Source organism: Coenobita brevimanus, chromosome 2 (assembly GCF_032717465.1).
Source record: "Coenobita brevimanus isolate Jiangsu-jjx chromosome 2, ASM3271746v2, whole genome shotgun sequence".
Classification (NCBI taxonomy): Eukaryota; Metazoa; Arthropoda; class Malacostraca; order Decapoda; family Coenobitidae; genus Coenobita; species Coenobita brevimanus.
In genome coordinates, this window is record NC_136955.1 from 990,001 (window position 1) to 1,015,000 (window position 25,000).

Here is a 25,000-nt window from a genome sequence, read left to right on the forward strand (position 1 = left end):
AGCGGGATGGGACGACTCGAAGAACGTGCAGAACGGCGTGGCTACCTTCCCGCTCACCGTAGACTCGAACGGGAAAGTAAATGAAACCTTCTCCATCACAAAGGCCTCCATTGAGGGTATTGGCTCCCTTGATAGGTCCAAAAGTGGTTCTCTCGACGCCTCAGCGGTAGGTTCAACGAGGGGGTTCAACGGGGAGGGGGGGTTCAATGAGAGGGGTTCAAGGGGGGTTCAACGGGGAGGGGTTCAATGGGGGGGTTCAAGGGGGGTTCAACGGGGGGGGTCAATGAGGGGGGTTCAACGGGGGGAGGGGTTCAATGAGGGGGGTTCAAGGAGAGGGGTTCAAGGGGGGTTCAACGGGGGGGGTTCAATGAGGGAGGTTCAACGGGGGGGGTTCAACTAGAGGGGTTCATGGAGGAGGGTTCAACTAGGGGGGGTTCAACGAGACGGGTTCAATGAGGGGTATTCAAGGAGGGGGTTCAAGGAGGAGGGTTCAACTAGGGGGGGTTCAATGAGGGGTTTTCAAGGAGGGGGTTCAAGGAGGGGGGTTCAAGAAAAATTAATTCTGGTATGTTTTATTAAGATAATGGTAGGTTCAAAGAGAGAATGGTATTGAGTTCATAAGCAGTGGTAGTAGTAGTTGCAGCAGTGGTAGTAGTAGTTGCAGCAGTGGTAGTAGTAGTCGCAGCAGTGGTAGTAGTAGTTGCAGCAGTGGTAGTAGTATTATAGTCGCGGCGCACGACTCTGAGGTTTTATTATCTTACCCTGGCAACCTACCATTCAAAAGTGCGTCCGATTTCACATCATATACACGAATCATATTACTGATATTACACACGAATATATTATACACGAATATGATTACACACGAATATATTATACACGAATATGATTACACACGAACATATTATACACGAATATGATTACACACGAATATATTATACACGAATATGATTACACACGAATATATTATACACGAATATGATTACATACGAATATATTACACACGAATATGATTACACACGAATATATTATACACGAATATGATTACACACGAACATATTATACACGAATCACATGCGTCTCATATTATACACGAAATCAGACGCACTTTTGAATGGTAGGTTGGCAGGGCGTGATAATAATGACCTCAGAGTGGTGCGCCGCGACTATAATAAAAGCAGTAAGAGCAATAGTAGCATTCCTGTTCTCTTTACTTCCTCCTCCTCCTCCTGATCATCTTTTCCAGAAAGGGTTAAGTAGTAGTAGGGGAAGTAGTAGTAGTAACAGTAGTAGTAACAATCCTCACCCTTCATCCTCCTCATCATCACCTTCATCATCACCTTCTGCAGGAAGTGGTAAGTGGCACACTGAAGCTGGAAGACGTGACCCTCTCCGCGGACTACGTCATCACTTTCCCCGGGGCAGGACAGGCCAGCCCCGAAACCAGAAGCGGTCAGGTCACGGTGTTGGCCGAGAAAATATTTGTCGACATTGCGGTCAACGTTGACGAGGTGAACTCTGTCTTGGTGCCACAGAACATCAACAGCTACGACGTCCGCACCGCCTACGTCGTTATCCAAAGCGTGACCAACATGAGCAGCAGTCTGTCCAACATCCACAAGGCTGGGATAAGAAAGGCGCTGAGGCAGGTGTTAGAAAATACCACAAATACGAATGTGAAGGTGAAGATTAACCAGGGCATCCAGGCCCTCAGAGCTGCAGCCAGTAGTGGCAAATAAACCTTCACTTGTCCTTACCAGGGGAGGGAGGCAGACAGCTTGGCGATCCGTTCTTGACCGTTACGTATTTTAATTTACAAATTCGAATCCATGCCTTAACGAAGATTTCCTTTTGCGTTTAAACTGATTCTATGTTGTAACTAATATTTACGTCTTTGTTTACCATCTATATTGTAGCTTTTGCTTCTTTATTTGTTTATTTACCGATTCCATGTTGTAACAGTAACTGACTTGCTTTTGGAGGAAGTGGTAGCGACATGGGAGGCTTTTGATCTATCCATTCCTTATCATTCCTGCAATTAATAATAATAATAATAATAATAATAATGATGATGATAAAAATAATGATAAACAGCAAAAAGCAATAATAATAACAATAAAAACAAGAGCAGTAATCAACAAACAACAAAAACAACAACAACAATAATAATAATAATAATAAAACAACAACAACAATAATAATAATAATAATAATAATAATAATATTGATGAAATATAACTATGAATTGATCGCAAGTTCGTCTGCAACTCTTTCCGTTCCGTCGACCACTAGGCTACTGTCAATGGCCCGCGACTGATGCTTTGCCAACTAGAAATAACCACACTATTGGTTCCCTTACAGTGTACGGAGAGGCTTTACGATAGAAATAAATTTTGTACTTAGCACATTTATCTTTTTGACTTATTCTTCCTTTAGATTTTCGTGCCTATGTTTACTTTGATCTTGGGATGCATGGTAAGTTGTAGTAGTAGTAGCAGCAGCTGCAATAATAGTAATAGTAATAGTAGTAGTAGTTGTAGTAGTAGTAGTAGTAGTAGTAGTGGATGCAGGCAGCATAGCCATCAAGACACACTGATGCCACCACATGCGTAGTTGATGTGTGTGTGTGTGTGTGTGTGTGTGTGTGTGTGTGTGTGTGTGTGTGTGTGTGTGTGTGTGTGTGTGTGTGTGTAAGTGGGTAAATTAGGATGGCTGGGTCAGGTGTTAATTAATGCCTACCTATGTGAATGTAATTAGCTGTAATGACACCTTTGAGGCGTGGGTGTTGGGAGGGGAGGGGAGTGTGTAGTACTGTTGTGATGAAGATGTGGCATTGCCCTGTGTGTGTACTGGGTGTGTGTACTGGGTGTGTGTACTGGGTGTGTATTGGGTGTGTACTGGGTGTGTGTATTGGGTGTGTGTATTGGGTGTGTGTACTGGGTGTGTGTACTGGGTGTGTGTACTGGGTGTGTGTACTGGGTGTGTGTACTGGGTGTGTGTACTGGGTGTGTGTACTGGGTGTGTACTGGGTGTGTGTACTGGGTGTGTGTACTGGGTGTGTGTACTGGGTGTGTGTATTGGGTGTGTGTACTGTGTGTACTGGGTGTGTACTGGGTGTGTGTACTGGGTGTGTATTGGGTGTGTGTATTGGGTGTGTGTATTGGGTGTGTACTGGGTGTGTAGGTGTGTAGTCAATGCTTAGGTATATTTGGAGGTGAGGTGTGTAGACGTAGCTCTACTAACGTTTGTGTGGTTATTCTTTTCTTTTTTTAACGCAAGAAAGAAGGAACCCAAGGCCAGGAGCCCGCAAGTTGTTCCCTCTAAGAAAAAACAAAAACAAGACAACAGCCAAATTTATGATGCGTTCATTTCGAGATGCCTGGACACACTGCGTTTGAAAGACTGGAGGTCATAGGCAGTAGGAAATACAGACAGAGGGAGACAGTTCCAGAGTTGACCTGTTGCATACAAGAAGGACTGGGAGTAGTGAGGTTATAGACGGTAGGAAATACAGACAGAGGAAGACAGTTCCAGAGTTGACCTGTTGCATACATGAAGGGCTGGGAGTAGTGAGGTCATAGACAGTAGGAAATACAGACAGAGGGAGACAGTTCCAGAGTTGACCTGTTGCATACATGAAGGACTGGGAGTAGCAGTTAACCCTTGCATTAGAGGGTTGGACAGAAGAGGGATGAGAGCTGAAGAAACTCCTTATCACTTCTTCGTAAGCGATTTATTTGGTTTATTGTACATTACTATCGTCTTTTGTGTTGTGTGAATCGTTCCAATATCGCCATACTCTGCATAAGTAAGGTACGAAAGGATATTAAGCAGCCGCAAAAATAAATCGCTGAGGAAGAGGAGCTAGGGAACAAAAGGGAAATAGAAATAAAGATGGCGGATACTGGGCTTTATTATATTGGTCCCTCCGTACGCTGGTTACAAATGATTCAATATGGACGGTTCGCTGTCGTCAGGAAGGGAGGCTGTTGGTACTAGGGGAGCAGGGAGAGAGAATCCAGTAGCTTTTAAGAGGATCGAATACCCTATATGGAGGATTCGAATACCTATAACAGAATCCAATCATTTATAGGAGAATCGAATACCCTATAAGAGAATCCGATCCTCAATAAATGATTTAAATCCCTTATAAGTGAATCCAATCCCTTATAACTGAATCCAATCCTCTTTACAAGCATCCTAAAGTCCTCCCAACCCTATTCCTCCCTCTCCCAACACCCTTTCCTCCCTGGCCGTTCCTCCCTCGTTCCTCACAGTCCGTTCTTCATGTCCTGGATGGCTTTGTTAATCTGAACCTTCATATTTGAGGCCATCGTCGACTCCAGCAGTTCCCTCAGTGACTTCCTGTAGGGGGTAAGTTAACAAATATTTAAATTCACTCTTTTAAACGTGTAGGTGGTGGCGACCATCATCCACTCACTTGATGTAGTGCTGCCTACTTCTTCCTTAGCCTTTATCATTCTTTTTCTGTGCCTCTCCTCCTCTCTTCCTATTTCTCCCATCTTTCCTGTCACTTCTTATTGCTTTTCTTTCCTTTACAGGTGGCTTTACACTGAGTGACAAGCCAAATGGTTTCCTGTAAGCCAAGAAACCATTTACAACGCTGGGTGGTAACCATATAACCAAACCATACGTGCTCCCTACGTGTCAACAAGTGGGTTGGTGGAGGGTTAGTGCCCCTCCCTGTAAAACAACTAACTCAAAGTCAAATGGCCACCCCTTGCGGGATTGTGGCGTCTGGCAATAGATAGATAGATGGATCAGCGTATTTAATAAAGCATCAACGTATTTAATAAAGCATGATCGTATTTAAATAAAGTATCTTATTAACTTCAAAAGTATTTAAAAAGAACATATTTTTATCAGTGACTTTGGAGGATTCGTCACTCTTACTGCTTGGCGATTTATTCCGCACATTACAGCCCTAATAACGAAATCTTGGCTGTAGAATATGGGCTGTCTTTATTAATAAATCTAAATGTATAAATAAATAGATAAGTAAGTATATAAATGAATCAATGTTGCGCCAAACCTGAAGCCGTTGGTGTGGAGAGGCGCCATGTCGTTCCCGTCCAAGTTAGTTGCTTGTTCCAGATCGTCATGCCCGGAACGAACAGAGTAGTTGCGGATGCTCTGTGGCACGCCGTTCTTCATGTTGATCTGGCGGTGGGGGAGAGGGAACGTGAGGAAGAGGCGAGGGAGGAACGGCGGAGGGAGAGGGAACGTCAGGAAGAGGTGAGGGAGGAACGGCAGAGGAAGAGGAGGAAGCGAAAAAGGGAGGGTGAGTGTAAATGTTGTTGCTGGGGTGATAGATGAGCGGGAGGGTGATTATTGTTGTTTTTGATCGTTGTTGTTGCTTGATACCGGTCGTGGCCGAACAAACCCGTCGACCACAGGTAAAAAATTGGTTCTGTGGGGCCTCACCAGGGTTGGACTAGGGAATTATAAGGAGGTTTGGCCCCTGAGTGGACGCCGCAACTGCTCCACCAAGGATGCACAGGGGAAGTGGAAATGAAGTGAGGGAGAAAGAGGAGGGGTGAGCGGGAAGGCGAAGGAAGTCAGTGTGTGAAAATGAGAAAATGTGAGATAGTAAGAGAGGAAGGAGTGTTGTGGATGTTGGTGTGGTGGAGAAGGGATGACGATGTGAGGGGAAAAAAATATAAAGGGGTAGAATGGATTTATTTATGCTTATTATTGTTACTAGTTGTGTTATTATTAAACCTTGTCACATCCCCGTAGCAAGTGTGTCTGTGTGTGATAGTATTAATATTAGTGTAGCCTTCATTGTTTTATTATTATTATTATCATTATTATTATTATTATTATTATTATTAGTGTAGGTAAGGTGTGGGTGTCGTTGGCGTCGCGTTGTCAGCCACCGCCTTCATTCTTTGTCATATTGTAGTACTGATTGGCCGTTTCATCTGACCAAATATCCTCCTGATCCCACTAGTAGTAGTACTAGGCTAGTAGTAGTAGTAGGAGTAGCAGTATTAGTAATAGTAGAAGTAGTAGTAGTAGTAATAGTAGTAGTAGCATATGGCCAGAATGCAGTACTTGATATAAAGATCGCATCATTACTTTCTGGAATCGCCTATCTTCCAGAATTTTGGACTGCCCTGGAAGACAAGGAAGTCACCTGGATTTACATGAAAGAATGAAGCTGGAACCACGAAATTTGGTGGACTTATAGACCATGATGATCTAAGGTGACATGCCCAAGATCAGTCACCTCCACCTCAAGGTCCTTTTACAGCTCGGCTTCCAACAGCTAATGACCGTGGCAAATTTTTCCTTATCCTGCCTTCTCGTTATGTTACTGTTGTCATTATTACTATTACTGTCGTTACCCCTATAATTACCGTTGCTATTACCGCTACTATTACTGCCGTTACTGCTATAATTAGCGTTACTCTTATCATTACCGCTACTATTACTGCCGTTACCTCTATAATTACCGTTACTATTGTCATTACCGCTACTATTACTGCCGTTACCTCTATAATTACCGTTACTGTTGCCATTACCGCTACTATTACTGCCGTTACCTCTATAATTACCGTTACTGTTGCCATCATCACTACTATTACTACCGTTATTGCTATAATTACCGTTACTATCGTCATTACCGCTATTATTACTGCCGTTACCTCTATAATTACCGTTACTATTGCCATTACCGCCACTATTACTGCCGTTACCTCTATAATTACCGTTACTATTGTCGTTACCACTACTATTACTCCCATTACTTCTATAATTACCGTTACTATTGCCATTACCGCTACTATTACTGCCGTTACTGCTATAATTACCGTTACTATAGCCATTACCGTTACTATTACTGCCGTTACCGCTATAATTACCGTTACCCTCACCTGTATATCGGCAAATAGTTTGTTGACGTTCTCGGTCACCTGTCCATTCACCGTCTGGGCAGGAGCTTGACCGGTTCCGGGGAAGGTGACGGTGTAGTCCGCAGAAGCACGAACGTTCTCTACCACAGCAGTGCCGCTCAACACCGTCTGAAAAAGAAAAAAGAAAATAATAAAAAGACCGCAACACCTTATCCCAAGCGATTTATTTTACAAGCACGACTCAAAACCGTCTGGAAATAAAAATAAATAAATAAATAAAGATCGTAAAACCTGTTCTTAAGCGATTTATTAACCCAGAATCGTCTAGAAATGGAAAAATTAAAAGATCGTAATGTAGGTGATTTTACACATTACGTAACACCGTCTCTTAAGCGATTTATTAACTCAGAATCGTCTAGACAGGGAAAAAAAATAAAAAGATCATGATTTGGGTGATTTTGGACTGTACGCAACACTTTCTCCTGAGCGATTTATTCTGTGTATTATATTCTGATCAGTATGGACTTGAAAGATTTGGTAAGGTTATCTAATTAGCCTCGGTCTTTTGAGAGAGAGAGAGAGAGAGACAGACAGACAGACAGAGAGGAATAGAAGCCATAATACATGAAAAAAAATAGCAGTATATGATAGTAGTAGTAGTAATAAATAATAATAATAATAATAATAATAATAATAATAATAATAAAGAGCCGAAAAATACCTTGTTGGAATTGAAGGTGCCAGACTTTGAGCGCCGAATTGACCCCAGTCCTGTGATGCCCGCTGACCTGTAAGTAGGTATGTAAGTAGATGTGTAAGTAGGTATGTAAGTATGTAAGTAGGTATGTAAGTAGATGTGTAAGTAGGTAAGTAGGTATGTAAGTATGTAAGTAGGTATGTATGTATGTATGTATGTATGTAAGTAGGTATGTATGTATGTAAGTAGGTATGTAAGTAGGTATGTAGGTAGATATGTAAGTATGTAAGTAGGTATGTAGGTATGTAATTAGGTGTGTAATTAGGTGTGTAAGTAGGTATGTAAGTAGGTATGTAGGTAGGTAGGTAAGTATGTAGGTATGTAAGTAGGTATGTATGTATATATGTTAAGACGTAAGTAGGTAAGAACTATAACTCTATCTACCTATCTATCTATCTGTCTATTTATTTTCTTTCTATCTATTGCCTATCTATCAGTCTGGCTGCCTGTATCTACCAGCTTACCTGTTCTGTTTTAATCTATCGATACATCTATTAATCAAGTGATCTATCTATCCATAGCTATCTATCTATCTATCTGTCTGTCTGAGTCAATGTATAGCCTACATCAATCTATTTGCCTGTCTACCTATCCTTCTATCTATCTATCTAATTATCTATCTATCCTATCTGTCTATCAGTCTAATTATCTATCTATCTATCTATCTGTCACTGTCTTTTTATCTATGTGTCTATCTGTCTAAGCATTCACCTATTTGTCTGTCTATCCTCTGTTTATCCATCTATCTATCTATCCATCTATCTAACCATCCACTCACCTGATGTTGAACGTCTCTCCACTCTCAGCGTCCGTGTTGACTTCGAAGGGAAATTCGGATTTGCCATTCTGAACATTCTTATATTTATCCCATCCTAGCGACCTGCCGGATTAGGGTGGATTAGTGTGGATGAGGGTGGATTAGGATGGATTAGGGTGGATTAGTGTGGATGAGGGGTGAGTAAGGGGATTAAGGTGGGATAGTGTAAAGAAATATGAGTGGATTAGTTAGGATTAGGGTGCACTAGGGTGGATTAGGATGGATTAGGGTGCACTAGGGTGGATTAGGATGGATTAGGGCGCACTAGGGTGGATTAGGATGGATTAGGGCGCACTAGGGTGGATTAGTTTGGATTAGGATGCACTAGGGTGGATTAGGATGGATTAGGGTGCACTAGGGTGGATTAGGATGGATTAGGGTGCACTAGGGTGGATTAGGATGGATTAGGGTGCACTAGGGTGGATTAGGATGGATTAGGGTGCACTAGGGTGGATTAGGATTGATCAGGATGAATACTAACATCAACTGCGACAACGTAGGAGCGAATGACGTAAGAGAGAGAGAGAGAGAGAGAGAGAGAGAGAGGTTGGGAATACGTAATAGGCGTAGGTGCGTAGAGGACGAAGAGAGAGAGAGAGAGAGAGAGAGAGAGAGAGAGAGAGAGAGAATTACCTGACACCCGAAAGAACAGGAGAGAGAGAGAGAGAGTGTGTGTGTGAGAGAGAGAGAGAGAGAGAGAGAGAGAGAGAGAGAGAGAAAGAAAGAAAAAGAGAGAGGCATAAAAAGACTGACATACTAACAAAACGAGAGAGAGAGAGAGAGAGAGAGAGAGAGAAAGAAAGAAAAAGAGAGAGGCATAAAAAGACTGACATACTAACAAAACGAGAGAGAGAGAGAGAGAGAGAGAGGCAGGATACAACTGCGTAGGAGCCATCATTACACGTGCCGGAAAGATCTGGGTACGGAGAGAGAGAGAGGGAGAGAGAGAGAGAGAGAGAGGGAGGGAGAGAGAGAGAGAGACAGAGAGAGAGGAGGTGAAATTGAAAGCACTTTTAAAATAGCACAGTTCATGAAAAAATATATATATATATCCTTCTTACTCTATGATGCTAGTCACGAAGAAGTGCTGTGGAAAGGATGTAGAGCCGTAGCATTGCCTTTTTTCTGCTGCAGTAGAGTGACGCTAGACTACGATGCTAGTCACGAAGAAGTGCGGAAAAATTAGGGAGCTGAATCGAACATGGATGGTTGTGGGTGGTGTTCTAGGAGAAGGTTGGGACTTGGAAAAAATGGATTGTTTTAGTGCAGTTGACGGGTATTCTCTCTCTCTCTCTCTCTCTCTCTCTCTCTCTCTCTCTCTCGGGGGCGCGGTAGCACAGTGGTAGCGCGTTGAGCTTGTGATCGGGAGGTCGCAAGTTCGAGCCTCGCCCGGGCTACCGTTGCCGGGAGGGGTAGCGCCCTCCTGTAACCCAGCGGGGCTATATGGCCTTAGTTGCCTAGCTCGGGGGATTCATTTCTCCATTTCTCTCTCTCTCTCTCTCTCTCTCTCACACACACACACACAGAGTAAAATATTGAGAACGTGAGGCATCTCGGAAAAGAAGGGAGATTACTGCTACTAATACTACTACTACTACAACCCCCACAACTACTACTACTACTACCACCACCATCACCACAATTATCACTACTCCTCCTCCTCCTCCTCCTACTACTACTACTACAACTCCTCCTCCTACTACCACTACTACTACTACTACTACTACTACTCACTTCAGCTTTTCCAGGGTGCGTTCAAAGATGGCGTCCAGGATTTGGTTGGGCGTCTGTGGGTTGTCCACGGCTCTGGGCACGTAGATGTTGTCAGCGGCAGGCACGGCAGCACCCAGCCCCACCACAGCCACCACCACCACAGCTACCACAGTCCTCAGCATGGTTGGAGACGCTGTGGTGAAAGGGGGAGGAATTATACCACCCCTACCACGGCTACAACCACCACCCTACCACCACAGCTACCCCCACACTACTCTGCCCCACCACAGCCACCACCAGCACAGCTACCACAGTCCTCAGCATGGTTGGAGACGCTGTGGTGAAAGGGGGAGGAATTGTATCACTCCTACCACAGCCACCACCACCACCTTTCCACCACAGCTACCACCACACTACTCTGCCCCACCACAGCCACCACCACCACAGCTACCACAGTCCTCAGCATGGCTGGAGACTGTGGGTAAGGTGGTAGGAATTATATCACTGCCACCACAGCTACAAGTCCCACATAACCTACCCTACCACCACAATCACCACCACAACTACCACAATCCTCAGCATGGTTGGAAGGTGCGAAGAACATTTATTTATGCCAAAAAGGAAGAACCAAAGGCTGAGGAGGTCGCAAGAATAAATTGTTCCTTTCAAGATGCCTGGAGATGCTGCATGTAAAAGATAGGCGGTCGTAGGCAGAGGGAAATAGTCTGAGGAAGAAGACAGTTCCAGAGTTGACCTGTTGCATACGTGAAGGACTGAGCAGTAACCAAGGAGACTCACAACCTGACAAAGATCCCTAACCTCTTTCAGCTCAGTTCATGATAAGGTGTAGTCTAGCAGGAGGGTTGATTTGACTAGTAACCAAGGAGACTCATTGACAAAGATCCCTAACTCCTTTCAGCTCAGTTGATGGCCAGGTGTAGTCAGACTGGAAGGTTAATTTGACTAGTAACCAAGGAGACTCATTCCTACCTCGACTTAGTGTCACGTGAAAATATATTGTTGGTACCACTCCACTTAAAGCTAATGTTTATGGAGGGTTAATTTGACTAGTAACCAAGGAGACGCTACTTCGACTGTCACGTGAAAATACATTGATACCATATTACTTAGAATTAATATCAGTAGTTATGTCCTAGATATATCACGTTATATACTGTAGTTATATATTTGTATGTCTGTCTATCTATCTATTGCCAGAAGCCTTAATCCCGTAAGGGGTGGCCACAAACAAATCGCCTCCATGTTGCCCTATTTCCCCGCCATCTCGCTGCCCTCCCCCCAGCTCACATATACTTCTTAATATCTATGTCCTTACTTGGATGGAGAGCTCAGTACTGCTACCTTCACGTCCTCTGCCAGTCCTTATATACCCCACAAAAATGCATAGTTCATTTTTTTTTTTTTTTTTTTATGATTTGCGTGTTTTGAATAGGTATATGGAGCTGTAAAGGAGAAATTCTGCTTATTGGAAAATTTGAACAGCTGTGTGTATGGGTGTAGGGGATGTATAGGTCTCTCTCTCCCTCCCTTCCTCCCTCTCTCTCTCTTTCTCTCTCTCTCCAACCCAGGCATCAGAATGCTCACACCAGATTTCTTTCCCAGTGGAGACTTTCACAAAATTCAAAGATTTAGAGAGAGAGAGAGAGAGAGAGAGAGAGAGAGAGAGAGAGAGAGAGAGAGAGAGAGAGAGAGAGAGAGTCATCCTTTTGAGTTATGCGAGATATATTCGACCATAATTACAGCAAGGTAGACCATGCTTTTTTTTGTTCTTTAACAGTGATATAGTGTCTAATAACTGGAATAAAGAAATATACAATACACTACAAATAATAATAATAATAATAAAAGGGAGAATACCCAATCTTTCTCCCAAATATAAACACGAGCAAATGAATATTTTAATTTGGCGCCAGCACGCGACTAAAACATGCCGAGTACTCCAAGACAAAGAATATTTTACTTTAATTTCTCTATTTATAACGTCAGTATTCATATCTCGCTGCTGATACAACTTCTGTGAACAATTAGCATCTATCGTGCACGGAGTTCTTTGTACAGTATCTACGCATTGTATCAGAAAATCGCTTTGAAAATCAACTCAACTGAATCGTTTTGAATCGAGACAACGAAGTAATTGCCAGACACTACTAGAAACATTCTTCTTCTTTGGAATTATATAGATGTTATTCAAGCGTATTAAAAGCACAGTTCGTACTAGCTTTTCTATAATGTGTTGCTCAGTCATAATAGTGTGTCTCTTTGTCTCCACATTTGAAAAATATACGAGTATGCTAGATTTCACGTGAATCGAAATGCGTAAAACTCTTATGTTTGTATGGCAACTCTGGAACTTGCATTTCATCAGCAGCCGTTCTCATTGTAAACACAGGCTCTTGAAGTAACTATTTTACCATATTTTCGCTCATTTTCTGTATTTACATGTCGTCAGAGTGAATAATAATGGACGAGGATATCTACAGACATTATTGAGGTGAGTTAGGAACGACTAGATATTGTGAAGAGGTTATTTTAAAAGATTTTCATTCATATTTTCTTAGACGTGTTGTGTTAGGCCCGTTTAGTCTTGAATTGTACTCACTACGCTGTTATCCTTTTAAATTCATTCATTCTCGGGATTTAACTTCATTCATTCGCTATTTACTCTCATTCAAACGAGGATTTTAACTTCATTGTTGTGATTTTACTACCGGTCTGTTTGTAAACATTGCGCCATTGAGAAAAGGCTGGACATTTTAACATCCAGTCATAATCCTTCGCCTGGGTAGAGAGGGACGCCTTCACGTGGTGGCACTGATATAACAGGGCGGCTCCACTACCCGATTGTATGGTCGCCCCTGCACTCTTTCCCTATCCCCCGAAAGGAGAATGGCAGACTGTGGCAAAGTCAACTTGAAATTAACCCTAGAATATGGTGCTAGTCACGAAGAAGTGCTATGAACAAGATGTAGAATCGTAATATCATTCTGTCAGTGAGCTATAACAGTAGATTAACACAAATATGGAGCTAGTCACGAAGAAGTGCTTTGGAAAGGATGTAGAGTCAGCAATATTTTTCTTCCAGTGAGCTGTAAAAATGAATTAACACTAGATTAAGGTGCTAGTCACGAAGAAGTGCCAGGTTAAGGTGAAAAGGGTATAGTTATCATTCTGGAGTTAAAATCGTTGTTATGCAGCAAGAATGAAGAAATAAATTATCGTTGTGAAGGGGTTTAAGCGTCATGACGTCAGTAGTAATAAAGGTAGTAGTAATAACAATAGTAGTAGCAGTAGTAGTAGTAGCAACAACAGTAGTAGTAGCAGCAATAGTAGTAGTAATAGTGGCAGTAATAATAATAGCAATAGTAGTAGTGGTAGTAGTAGCAGCAGTAGTAGTAGTAGTAATAGTAATGATAGTAGCAACAGCAGCACGAGCGGTATTTCCTCACCCAATCCTTAAGTGGGAATATCAGGTAAAAATTATATTATTTTTAGCCGTAGTGTGTGAAATAGGTTATGATGGTGATGAAAATTATGATGATAATTATTTTTTTAAATTTAGTTGTGTATTTATTTTTATGATGGCTTTTTTCAGTTACATATTTGCTTATTTTTCTTGCTATTTATTGACGGTGCTGTTGCTATAGGCGTTGAGTGCAATGGGAGTGAAACCTCCGCGTTAGGTTTCACCCCGCCAAGATATCGCAAGTGTCGAGAGGGTACACAGATTTCTCTTTGCCTACGAGCTGTTAAACGCGGCTTCTTTTTCTTCCTAAATCACAAACTGCGCCATGTCTGATGCTCCATGGCGATCGGGAGGGGTATAAACAGCTTGGTGTGGGGTTAAGGCGCTGTGTGGAGATAGTTTGAAGTTGAAAAAGGCGGGAACAAAGGCAGACAGCACCCCAGATGTATAGCACACTTTCACATCACCTACTTAAGGCGCCTACCATCTCTCTTTTCTCTCTCTCGCTCACTCGTTCGCTCTCCTGCGCGCTAGAGAGAAAGAAAGAGAGAGAGAGAGAGACTCACCCAAGTCTAATCTATCCTCCGTATTTCTCCGTATCATTTAGCAATTTTGTGATTTTAAGAAGCAGGTGTTTCTGTCAATATTCTCGCTTATGGTCCTGCTGAGTGAAAGTTTTGAAACGGTGCCGAGTTAATGGTTGAAATATATCGCTTGAACCTCATTTACATATCACTTGTGGTGTCTAGATTTGTCGTTAATTATATCCCGTGTCAGGGTGTAGGGAGGGGGGATGTAATTAGAGCCTATTTTTCGCCCACCAAGCGTTATTTTCATGTTGCTTTCATTAGCCTTAAAATCTCTTTCCCCAACAGACAGGCTTTGTGGACTCAGGGCTGCCAACATGGATGCTCCTCTTCTTCAAAAACATTAATTTAAAACCGAAGGTCAACTATTCACTCATTCCATGTATTATATGTAGTCCAGAATAACGGGATCTCTATATTTCACACGAAGGTATCATTGCCAGTAACGAGAGGGCTGAGAAGCGGATGTACTACTTGAATCGTACGCCAGGCAGCCAGTAATATCGTTTCCAGGTTAAACTGATGGACCTGCGAGTAAATTTTTGTAGCAAATGTACTAAAAAATGAAAGATAACTTTCATTCACTTAAGGAAGGCATCTAGCGTATTTTTCCATGTATATCATTCAATATGGGATACAGTTACCATGACGGGAATATTGTAAGGAAACAAGAAGATGGAAATGAGGCAACAGGCAACTTCATAGAGGAAGTAACCAGCGCGGAAGTGGAGATGAGAAGTTACATCCATTAATCTTCAATTTCCATATATAAATCCGCTTTATGCTCTTTCCTGAACTACTGGCTATTCCGGTCATGCATTTTTCAAACTATTTATGCATAAGCTTGATTGAAATAATAATCTTTTCGTGGCTGTAAACACGAATCCTTGACTGATAAATTGACCTCCCTCGAGCATGTACAGTGACACGAAAATCAATTGTGTGGTAAATATTTCAGGGAAAACAAAAGAAGCGAGAGGTGAGCCCAACGTATGAGCAGCGGCACAGTTAGGGAATGTCTGACTTATGTCTTCCCTCTTCTACTCGCATTTCTCCGCTATGTTCCTAAGCAGAGCAAGGCATGATACCAGGTGTTCCTCTATAATATTTCAGTTCTGCTTGTCACTTTCTTCTGCTGGATAATATTCCTACGCTGAGAGAGGCTTGGCATGTTTCTCTGTAATATTTCACCTCTTCCACTTGTCATTTTCCTCTGCTGGCTAATATTCCCAAGCTGAGAGAGGCTTGGTATGTTTCTCTGTAATATTTCACCTCTTCTACTTGTCACTTTCCTCTGCTGGCTAATATTCCTAAGCTGAGAGAGGTTGGTATGTTTCTCTGTAATATTTCACCTCTTCTGCTTGTCACTTTCCTCTGCTGGCTAATATTCCTAAGCTGAGAGAGGCTTGGTATGTTTCTCTGTAACATTTCACCTCTTCTACTTGTCACTTTCCTCTGCTGGCTAATATTCCTAAGCTGAGAGAGGCTTGGTATATTTCTCTGTAATATTTCACCTCTTCTTGTCACTTTCCTCTGCTGGCTAATATTCCTAAGCTGAGAGAGGGTTGGTATGTTTCTCTGTAATATTTCACCTCTTCTATTTGTCACTTTCCTCTGCTGGCTAATATTCCTAAGCTGAGAGAGGCTTGGCATGTTTCTCTGTAATATTTCACCTCTTCTACTTGTCACTTTCCTCTACTGGCTAATATTCCTAAGCTGAGAGAGGCTTGGTATGTTTCTCTGTAATATTTCACCTCTTCTGCTTGTCACTTTCCTTTGCTGGCTAATATTCCTAAGCTGAGAGAGGCTTGGTATGTTTCTCTGCTTAATATTTCACCTCTTCTGCTTGTCACTTTCCTCTGCTGGCTAATATTCCTAAGCTGAGGCTTGGTATGTTTCTCTGACCATTGATGATTCTCTTTGATATGATGCTTCAAGATGGAAAGTGACGGACATGCCAGAAGTGTGAGGAAGACGCAATGGAGTAATTGGCCTTTATCTATCTGTCTGTCTATCTATCCATCTATCTGTCTATCTATCTATTTATTCTGATAATATTGTTCTGCCTCAAAGCGATTTATCCGCGGAGGTAAAATATACTCCTTTCACCTTAACTTGGCCCAGATTTTCCTCCTTTTGCAGCCTATTTCACGTAGCTCAGTGGAAGATAGGACAATGTTATGGCTGTGTATGCCTTCGTATACCACTTCTTCGTGACTAGCATCATTTAGTGTTAATCTGTTGTTATAACTCAGCTTTCAAGATGGAGAGATGGTATTTTAGACCAGATTATAGTAGTAGTACTAGTAGTAGTAGTAGTTATTGTTGTTGTTGTAGTGGTAGTAGTAATAGTAGTTGGATTATCATTATTATTATTATTATTACCACCATCACCACCACCACCACCACCATCATTCATCATCATCACCACCACCACCACCACCATCATTCATCATCATCACCACCACCACCACCACCACCACCATCATCATCATCATCATCATCATCATCATCATCATCACCACCACCATCACCATCATCATCATCATCATCATTATCATCATTATCATCCCATTTTTACGTGAGAGGATTTACCTTTTTTTCGGTTCATCAAAAATACCTCGATTTTGATTCTTGTGCCGGCCAGACTCGTAGACAAAGTGAGTTAGGGACCTTGATGGAGCTTAGATTGTTGCTTGTGGTATTCTAGGAGAAGATTAGGACTTAGAACTAATTATCTGCCTTCTTTGGCCTTATTTTGAGAGAGAGAGAGAGAGAGTTGATGAATGAAGGAAATGGTTGTGGTATATCATAATCTCTCTCTCTCTCTCTCTCTCTCTCTCTCATCTTGTGTAATTTTCCTTCTTTCAGTACTAAACTCCCCTTGGTCTGGCGCTATATATATGAGTTAGTAAAAATAATACTCTATCTTTTGCCAGACGCCTTAATCCCGTAAGGGGTGACCACAAACAAATCGCCTCCATGTCCCCCTGTCCCCTGCCATTTCACTGCCCTTCCCTCACTCACACCCCTCTCTCATATACCTCTCCATCCCTCAGTCTCATCCTCGGCCTCCCCCTCCCTCTCCCCCCTACCACCTCTCTTTCATACACTCTCCTCGTTAATCTCCTGCTCTCCATCCTCTCCACATGGCCAAAGCACCTCAGTGTATTTCTCCTAACGCTTTCTATCACATCCACATCCACACCACAACGCTTTATCCTCAATAATTATTTCGTCTCTCTCTCTCTCTCTCTCTCTCTCTCTCTCTCTCTCTCTCTCTCGACCTGGTCCCTCAAGCAGCAAATATTTACGATGATAATACGGACAATATTCTTTTTAAAATGACCATTAATAAGGTCGAAATATTGAGAGATATTACTAAATTAAAAATACTATAATCGCCAGGTCCGGACAATATATGGAAAAATTATTAAGGAAGTCTAACTATCTATCTATCTATCTATTGCCAGACGCCATAATCCCGTAAGGGGTGGCCATTTGACTTTGAGTTATTTGTTTTACGGGGAGGGGCACTAACCCTCCACCAACCCACTTGTTGGCACGTAGGGAGCACGTATGGTTTGGTTATATGGTTACCACCCAGCGTTGTAAATGGTCTCTTGGCTTACATAAAGGAAATGAAGGAAGAATTATGTGAGCCATTTAGTGCTGTTTTATGAATCATTATGTTGTCCTCTCGTTATGTTATTATTATAATTATTATTATTATTTTGTATTATTATTATCATGAAACTCATCATAATCATCATTTGTGTATCAGTCTACCTATCATCATCATCATCATCACCATCATTATCATCATCATCATCATCATCATTTGTTTACTCATCATCACCATCATCATCATCACCATCATCATCATCATCCTTTGTGTATCTGTCATGTTCATCATTCTCTTTGTCTCTCTCTCATCCTGTGTCTGCATCTCTCTCCAGCCACACTCTCACCCACTCATCCATCACTTTGCCTCTTCCAAGAATTTCATGACTCTCTCTCTCTCTCTCTCTCTCTCTCTCTCTCTCTCTCTCTCTCCAGGGGTAGTCTCGCCTTTATTCCAGAGGGGTTTAAGAGGCGATATACAGTGTCAAGGGAGGTCAAGGATCCCGTATGCTGTAGGGCTTTTACTCGTGATATTTACACTTTCTGGAAGAGCATCGTGACTCAGCCTGGCCTTTTATGAACCTTGTGCGGCCTTTTTAACACGTGCTCCTGTATGGCCTTGTATATGGAGTGATTGAGTGAGGTGAAGAGTGGTCAAGAGTGCACGGTGGTCGTTTGTGATGGTCAGCGTTTTCCACAGGACCACAGTGACCATGTCTGACCTCATGACCTGGTATCAGTACTCTTTTTTAACCTCTGACCCAGAAGGAACGTTTTAGAGCGGCTGTACAGTGTTGCGGGTGCTGTCAGGAGTGCTGTGGTTTCCTGGCACCTCGCTTGTGATAGTCAGTATTTACTTCAGAATCATGTGACCAATTGTGACCTAACTTAACAGAGAGAGAGACAGACAGACAGACAGACAGACAGACAGGCAGACGGACAGACAGACGGACAGACAGACAGACAGACGGACAGACAGACAGACAGATAGACAGATCACAGAAGAAATGTTAAGGATTGTAACCTATGGACAAGTAAAAGGATTAAGGTAAATTAACTGACTAATCTCTTAAGAGGATTAACAGGGTGTGGAATGCCTTCTATGCCGTCCTAGTTTTATCCTGCAGGGCAAATGGTTTAATCCCCCCTTTGATCTGTGTGCCACTCGCTGCTGCTGGTCCGTCTGTTCAAACATACCTTTCAGGCTACACAATGCTGGTCTCTTTTTCTCCTTTCACACTTTCCTATAAAATGTCCTCGCCAGTTTTTCTATACTTGGTGGTGTTCTTTCTGACTTTTTCCTGTCGGCTTCGGCTGGAAAATTTGTAGGGCGGGGGAGAGCCTCCTTCTTTGCTATCCTTATCTCATTCTAATTGTTCGGTTATTCTTTTACGAGCTGCCTAGCATGGGCCAACCGGCCTACTGCAGTTATCCTCTCATGTTCTTATGTTTCTCTCTCTCTCTCTCTCTCTCTCTTTCTCTCTCTCGCCTGTATTTAACCTCACCTGACCTATCCTCAACCTGCCTTCCTTTGTCTGACCTTTCACCTCGCCCTTTTCTAACCTATCCTTAACATTGTCTTCCTTTGTCCAGTTTCTGCCCTGCCCTGCCCTGCCCTTGTCATATTCTTGTATTATCAAGTTTCTTTCCAGAATCTCTCTCTCTCTCTCTAAAACTCGGTTTTCTCTCTAGATAAAACTTTTCTCTCTCTCTCTCTCTCTCTCTCTCTCGATAAAACTCGGTTTTTGTTCTCTGGATAAAATTCGATTTTTGCTCTCTCTCTCTCTCTCTCTCTCTCTCTCTCTCTCTCTCTCTCTCTCTCTCTCTCGAAACTTCCCGAATATTGCTACCAAATAAGGTCATATTCGTCACTTTTACATCATGGTGACGCATTTACAAGCATTTAAAACCGATTCATTTATTTATAATGGAAAAACACTCGAAAAGAAATTGTCGAAATAGATATATGTACCATTAAAAGAAAAGGTAATTTATCTGGTGTGTGTACTGATCGTTGTCTTGTTATCTAATGTTTGTGGAAAAGTATCAAGTAAAATGAAAGGAAGCATTACGTCATCGTATTTTGAAAGTGATACAATCTTTCCAATAGTGATACAGTATTGGTTATTAACAAACTCCTTGCTAAAAGCGGCTCCCAATTAACATTTCCTATTTTTTTTGTGTGTGCTACGGGTTAATTTATGTTGTTATTTGTATTTTTTCACTTCCGATACGAGAGCGTGAGAGACGTGGAGGTTTGACGGAAAAAGTGTCGTACCGCGTAAAGGATGCCTTATTTTGCCCTTCTGTCTTTCATTTATGGTCCTAATGGCTGAAATCATCTGCATCATCATCGTGAAGGGATTTAATTATAGATTATTATTCAAAAGTTAATAATAGTGCATAGAGAACGTAATTGTGTTTGTATCTGGGACGGGTTGGCATCCCTGACGTGACGTAGTACTCAGGAGAAGGCGCCAGAAACCCTCAGTGCGAGATCAGCAGTGAAGGGGGGAGGATAGTGCTTGTGTTGCTTTGCCTTGATCCAATATAATTTAAGTAGATCCTAAACGAGCATGGAGCTCTCGTTGGTAGGCGATCGAGTGTACGCGGCGGAGTGTATACAGAAGAAGAGAGTGAGGAGGGTACGTGTGTTTGTGGGGAAAAAGCTCCTTGTAAATGAGGAAAAAACTGAAAATGTTGAGATTTTTGCGTTACAATCGATGTGCTTGTTTCAGAGGCTGATAAATGTTAGTTATTTAAAACGAATTGTCTTCCTTTGCAGGGACGCGTGGAATATCTGGTGAAATGGAAAGGCTGGTCCAACAAGTACGTGGAGAAGCAATTTATTTATTTTTTTCCCCTAGATTTGAATTCAACGTCTATATATTCAGTATAATATGGAAAGAATACTGCAACGGGTATTTATTTTTGGTAACGGGGTAATTTTTCTCGTTTTTTTTCAGACACAACACGTGGGAACCAATTGAAAATATTTTGGACGTGCGCCTACTGGAGGCTTTCGAGGAGAGGTGAGTCGTGTGTGTATGTATGTGTGTGCGTGTGTGTGTGTGGTGCGTAGTGTGTGTGCGTAGTGTGCGCCTGTGAGGTGGGGGGCGTGTTTGGTGTTGTTGGGTACATGTGGTTTCCTGTGTGTGTGTGTGTGTGTGTGTAAAACGGTATATTGTTTTACTTTAAGCAGGTGTTTGTGTGTAAGTTAAGATGCTTTACTGTAGCCAACATTGTATTACAGGCAGTATGTATATTTATTGTGTGTGTGTGTGTGTGTGTGTGTGTGTGTGTGTGTGTGTGCAGAGGTACTGGAATCACTGGAAAATATGAAGTCATGTGCTACGTCCCATCTATGGTGTAAAAATCAACTCATTTTAATTGATTCAAGCACAATATATTAGGCAGTTTATTCAGCTTCAGGAGAAAAAGAAGACAGTTGAAACTAACCCCTTCACTACGATTAGTTTCATGTTTTACTAGTACTACTACTACTATTACCGGTACTACTACTACTACTACTACTACTACTTCCTTAGCGATTTATTTTTGGAAATGGCTAGTTAATATTTTGTACGTTATTTATGCAGAGTATGGGATTGTCAGAAGGATTTATATAGCAATAGAACAGTGAGGCATAATAAGCAAAGTAAATCGCTAAGCAAATGGTGTTAGGGAGCTTTCTTAACCGACCAGAATACAAGTTTCTTAAGCTTCGGGGACACTATACTCATTTTGCTCTAACTTGGCCTAAATTTGTCTTCATTTGGAATGCTGAGTTGTAAAAAGACATTTGGTGCTAGTCACGAAGAAGTGCTGTGTACAGTAAGTGATGCAGAGCCATAATATTCTCTTTTTGTATCACTAAACCACGTGAAATGAGCTGCAATAGTCACGAAGAAGTGCTGTGTAAGTGATGTAGAACCGTAATGTTCTCTTTCTGCCACTAAACCACGTGAAATGAGGCACAATAGTCACGAGGAAGTGCTGTGTAAGTGATGCAAAGCCATAATATTCACCTTTTCAACCACTAAACCACGTGAAATCAGCTACAATAGTCACGAGGAAGTAATGTAGAGCCGTAGTCTTTTTCTACTGTTGTCACGTGAAATAAGCAGTAACAGGACGAAATTCTGGGCCAAGTTAGAGTAAGAAGAGTAAATAAGGTAGAAGAGAAAATTGGTGGTAGAATGTTTGTGAATATCAGCCGTGTATGAATTTAAATGCTTGTCATATCCTGGGTCCGAGCCCTTAGTCTGGCTGGGTATTGCTGAGCTGAATACATTAAATACAGAACTCCGTATGAGATGGAGTGGAGAGGTGTATGAGAGAGGGGGGTGTCAGCTGGGAGCAAGGCAGTGAAATGGGGTTGGACAGGGCTACATGGAGGCGATTTGTTTGTGGCCACCCCTTACGGGTTTGAGGCGTCTGGGAATAGATAAAAAATGAGGAAAGTAGACGCTAGAGTAGGGTGAAATAAGGAAAGTAGACGCAAAAGAAGGGTGTAATAAGGAAAATAGATGCTAGAGTAGGGTGTAATAAGGAAAGTAGACGTTAGAGTAGGGTGTAATAAGGAAAATAGATGCTAGAGTAGGGTGTAATAAGGAAAGTAGACGCTAGAGTAGGGTGTAATAAGGAAAATAGATGCTAGAGTAGGGTGTAATAAGGAAAGTAGACGCTAGAGTAGGGTGTAATAAGGAAAATAGATGCTAGAGTAGGGTGTAATAAGGAAAGTAGACGCTAGAGTAGGGTGTAATAAGGAAAGTAGACGCTAGAGTAGGGTGTAATAAGGAAAGTAGACGCTAGAGTAGGGTGTAATAAGGAAAGTAGACGCTAGAGTAGGGTGTAATAAGGAAAGTAGACGCTAGAGTAGGGTGTAATAAGGAAAGTAGACGCTAGAGTAGGGTGTAATAAGGAAAGTAGACGCTAGAGTAGGGTGTAATAAGGAAAGTAGACGCTAGAGTAGGGTGTAATAAGGAAAGTAGACGCTAGAGGAGGGTGTAATAAGGAAAGTAGACGCTAGAGTAGGGTGTAATAAGGAAAGTAGACGCTAGAGTAGGGTGTAATAAGGAAAGTAGACGCTAGAGGAGGGTGTAATAAGGAAAGTAGACGCTAGAGTAGGGTGTAATAAGGAAAGTAGACGCAAAAGTAGGGTGTAATAAGGAAAGTAGACGCTAGAGTAGGGTGTAATAAGGAAAGTAGACGCAAAAGTAGGGTGTAATAAGGAAAGTAGACGCTAGAGGAGGGTGTAATAAGGAAAGTAGACGCTAGAGGAGGGTGTAATAAGGAAAGTAGACGCTAGAGGAGGGTGTAATAAGGAAAATAAGATACATTTGGACAGCACTTCAGGGGACATACTACGTAAGTCTCTCTCTCTCTCTCCCTCTCTCTCTCTCTCTCTCTCTCTCTCCCCCTCTCCCTCTCTCTCTCTCTCTCTCTCTCTCTCTCTCTCTCTCTCTCTCTCTCTCTCTCTCTCTCTTTCTTTCTCACACACACACACACACACACACACACACAATCAGCCACGCATATAACTGAAACCGATGATGTTTCTCTCTCTCTCTCTCTCTCTCTCTCTCTCAGTTTTGCAAGGTACCAGTAGCTGTCTATATATATATCATTTGTAACTATTAATATGTATATACCTAGATATTTTATTGTGGTCATTTATACATATCTGTGTCTGTCTATTAATCTACTTACCTACCTATCTACCTACCTGCCTACCTACCTACTTACCTACCTACCCACCCATCTATCTATCACTCTTTTATCTACTCTTGTTCATCGACTTGTGCTTCTTGGAATTGGAGGTTTCGTGGTGTCTCCTCCTTATCGATTTATTCTTCCTAGCTGTAATTCTTTCACTTCGCATTTTGCCTTCTAATCTATTCCCCAGTGACGGTAACAATGCTACGGCCCTACATCCTTCCCACAGCACTTCTTCGTGACTAGGATCATATTCTAGTGTTAATGTCTTGTTATAACTCACCAATTTTACTTCCAGTTAAAGCTGATAGAGAATAAGGTTTATTAAAGTGGCATAAATGTAGAGAGGATGGAGAATGAGAGACTGACGAGGAGTGTATCAGTGAGGTAGAGGGGGAGGGGGGCCCAAGGATGAGATGGAGGGACGGAGAATGAGAGACTGACGAGGAGTATATGAGTGAGGTAGAGGGGGAGGGGGAGTCCAAGGATGAGATGGAGGGATGGAGAATGAGAGACTGACGAGGAGTATATGAGTGAGGTAGAGGGGGAGGGGGAGTCCAAGGATGAGATGGAGGGATGGAGAATGAGAGACTGACTAGAAGAGTGTATGTGAGTGAAGTAGAGGGGGAGGGGGAGTCCAAGGATGAGATGAAGGGATGAGGTGGAGAGATACCGGTATGTGGGAGATATGAGTTGGGGGAACGGCAGCCAAATGACAGGGCGACGAAGAGGCGATTTGTTTGTAGCCACCCCTTACGGGATTAGAATGACAGGGCGACGAAGAGGCGATTTGTTTGTGGCCACCCCATGCAGGATGAAGGCGTCAGGCATTGGGTAGATAAATAACTAGTGTTGAGAATTAATGTGCTAAATAAATCGCTAAGGGAGAGTAGCGACTCTCTACGGATATCAACCTTCGTCTTCTGGTTGTCATGTACTCTTATATATTTATATTATTTTATTTATATTTACTCTGACTTGGCCTAAAATTACCTTCACTCCATCTTCAATCCACGGTTTTAACATGCTAACACTACAGTAGAATGTGCTAGTCACGAGGAAGTGCTGTGGAGAGGATGCAGAGCCATAACGTTTCCTGGTAATCACGAAGAAGTGCTGTGGAACTGATTGAGAGTTGTAACATTTTCTCCTGCTAGTCACGAAGAAGTGCTGTGGAAAGAATAGAGCTGTAACGTTTTCTGCTTGTCACAAAGAAGTGCTATGGAAAGGATGTAGAGCCGTAACATCATCTTTTCCCCATAGTCACGAAGAAGTGCTGTGGAAAGAATGTAAAACAGTAACATCTTTCCCTCCTAATCACGAAGAAGTGCTATGGAGAGGATGTGGAGCCGTAACATTGCCTTTTTGTGCCACTTAGTTACGTGAAGTATGGTGCAAAAAATTGAATATCTGAGAAATAGG

The 25,000-nt window shown here is 42.2% G+C and overlaps 3 protein-coding genes across 3 annotated transcripts in view; 2 read left to right on the forward strand and 1 right to left on the reverse strand.

Annotated features, from left to right (window-relative positions):
* Positions 1–1,739, forward strand: part of LOC145390792 (uncharacterized) — a 2,275-nt gene extending 536 nt beyond the window's left edge. The window contains exons 2-3 of the mRNA XM_080265582.1: positions 1–166; positions 1,350–1,739. The exon at positions 1–166 is cut by the window's left edge and continues 3 nt beyond it. Coding sequence (XP_080121708.1) covers positions 1–166; positions 1,350–1,739 — 556 coding nt within the window. The remainder of the gene's footprint in view (positions 167–1,349) is intronic.
* Positions 1,740–4,271: 2,532 nt separating this feature from the next.
* Positions 4,272–10,347, reverse strand: LOC145390808 (uncharacterized). The gene is made up of 6 exons (XM_080265583.1): positions 10,187–10,347; positions 8,414–8,515; positions 7,600–7,666; positions 6,900–7,046; positions 5,054–5,181; positions 4,272–4,365 (listed from the first exon to the last, which is right to left on the reverse strand). Exons 1-6 carry the CDS (start codon positions 10,345–10,347, stop codon positions 4,272–4,274), a joined length of 699 nt encoding a protein of 232 aa, XP_080121709.1.
* A 10,039-nt stretch (positions 10,348–20,386) lies between these two features.
* The window catches only part of LOC145391446 (uncharacterized), a 26,066-nt gene continuing 21,452 nt past the window's right edge, over positions 20,387–25,000 (forward strand). The window contains exons 1-3 of the mRNA XM_080266062.1: positions 20,387–20,505; positions 20,646–20,689; positions 20,827–20,892. Of these exons, the coding sequence (XP_080122188.1) occupies positions 20,437–20,505; positions 20,646–20,689; positions 20,827–20,892 (179 nt within the window). The 5' untranslated portion in view covers positions 20,387–20,436. The remainder of the gene's footprint in view (positions 20,506–20,645; positions 20,690–20,826; positions 20,893–25,000) is intronic.

Coding starts and splice junctions, on each gene's coding strand:
- LOC145390808 (XM_080265583.1), bottom strand. CDS start 10,347: ATGCTGAGGACTGTGGTAGCTGTGGTGGTGGTGGCTGTGGTGGGGCTG. Junction 8,516..10,186: donor CGCACCCTGGAAAAGCTGAA/GTGAGTAGTAGT, acceptor CTAATCCGGCAG/GTCGCTAGGATGGGATAAAT. Junction 5,182..6,899: donor AACTATTTGCCGATATACAG/GTGAGGGTAACG, acceptor CCCCACCGCCAG/ATCAACATGAAGAACGGCGT.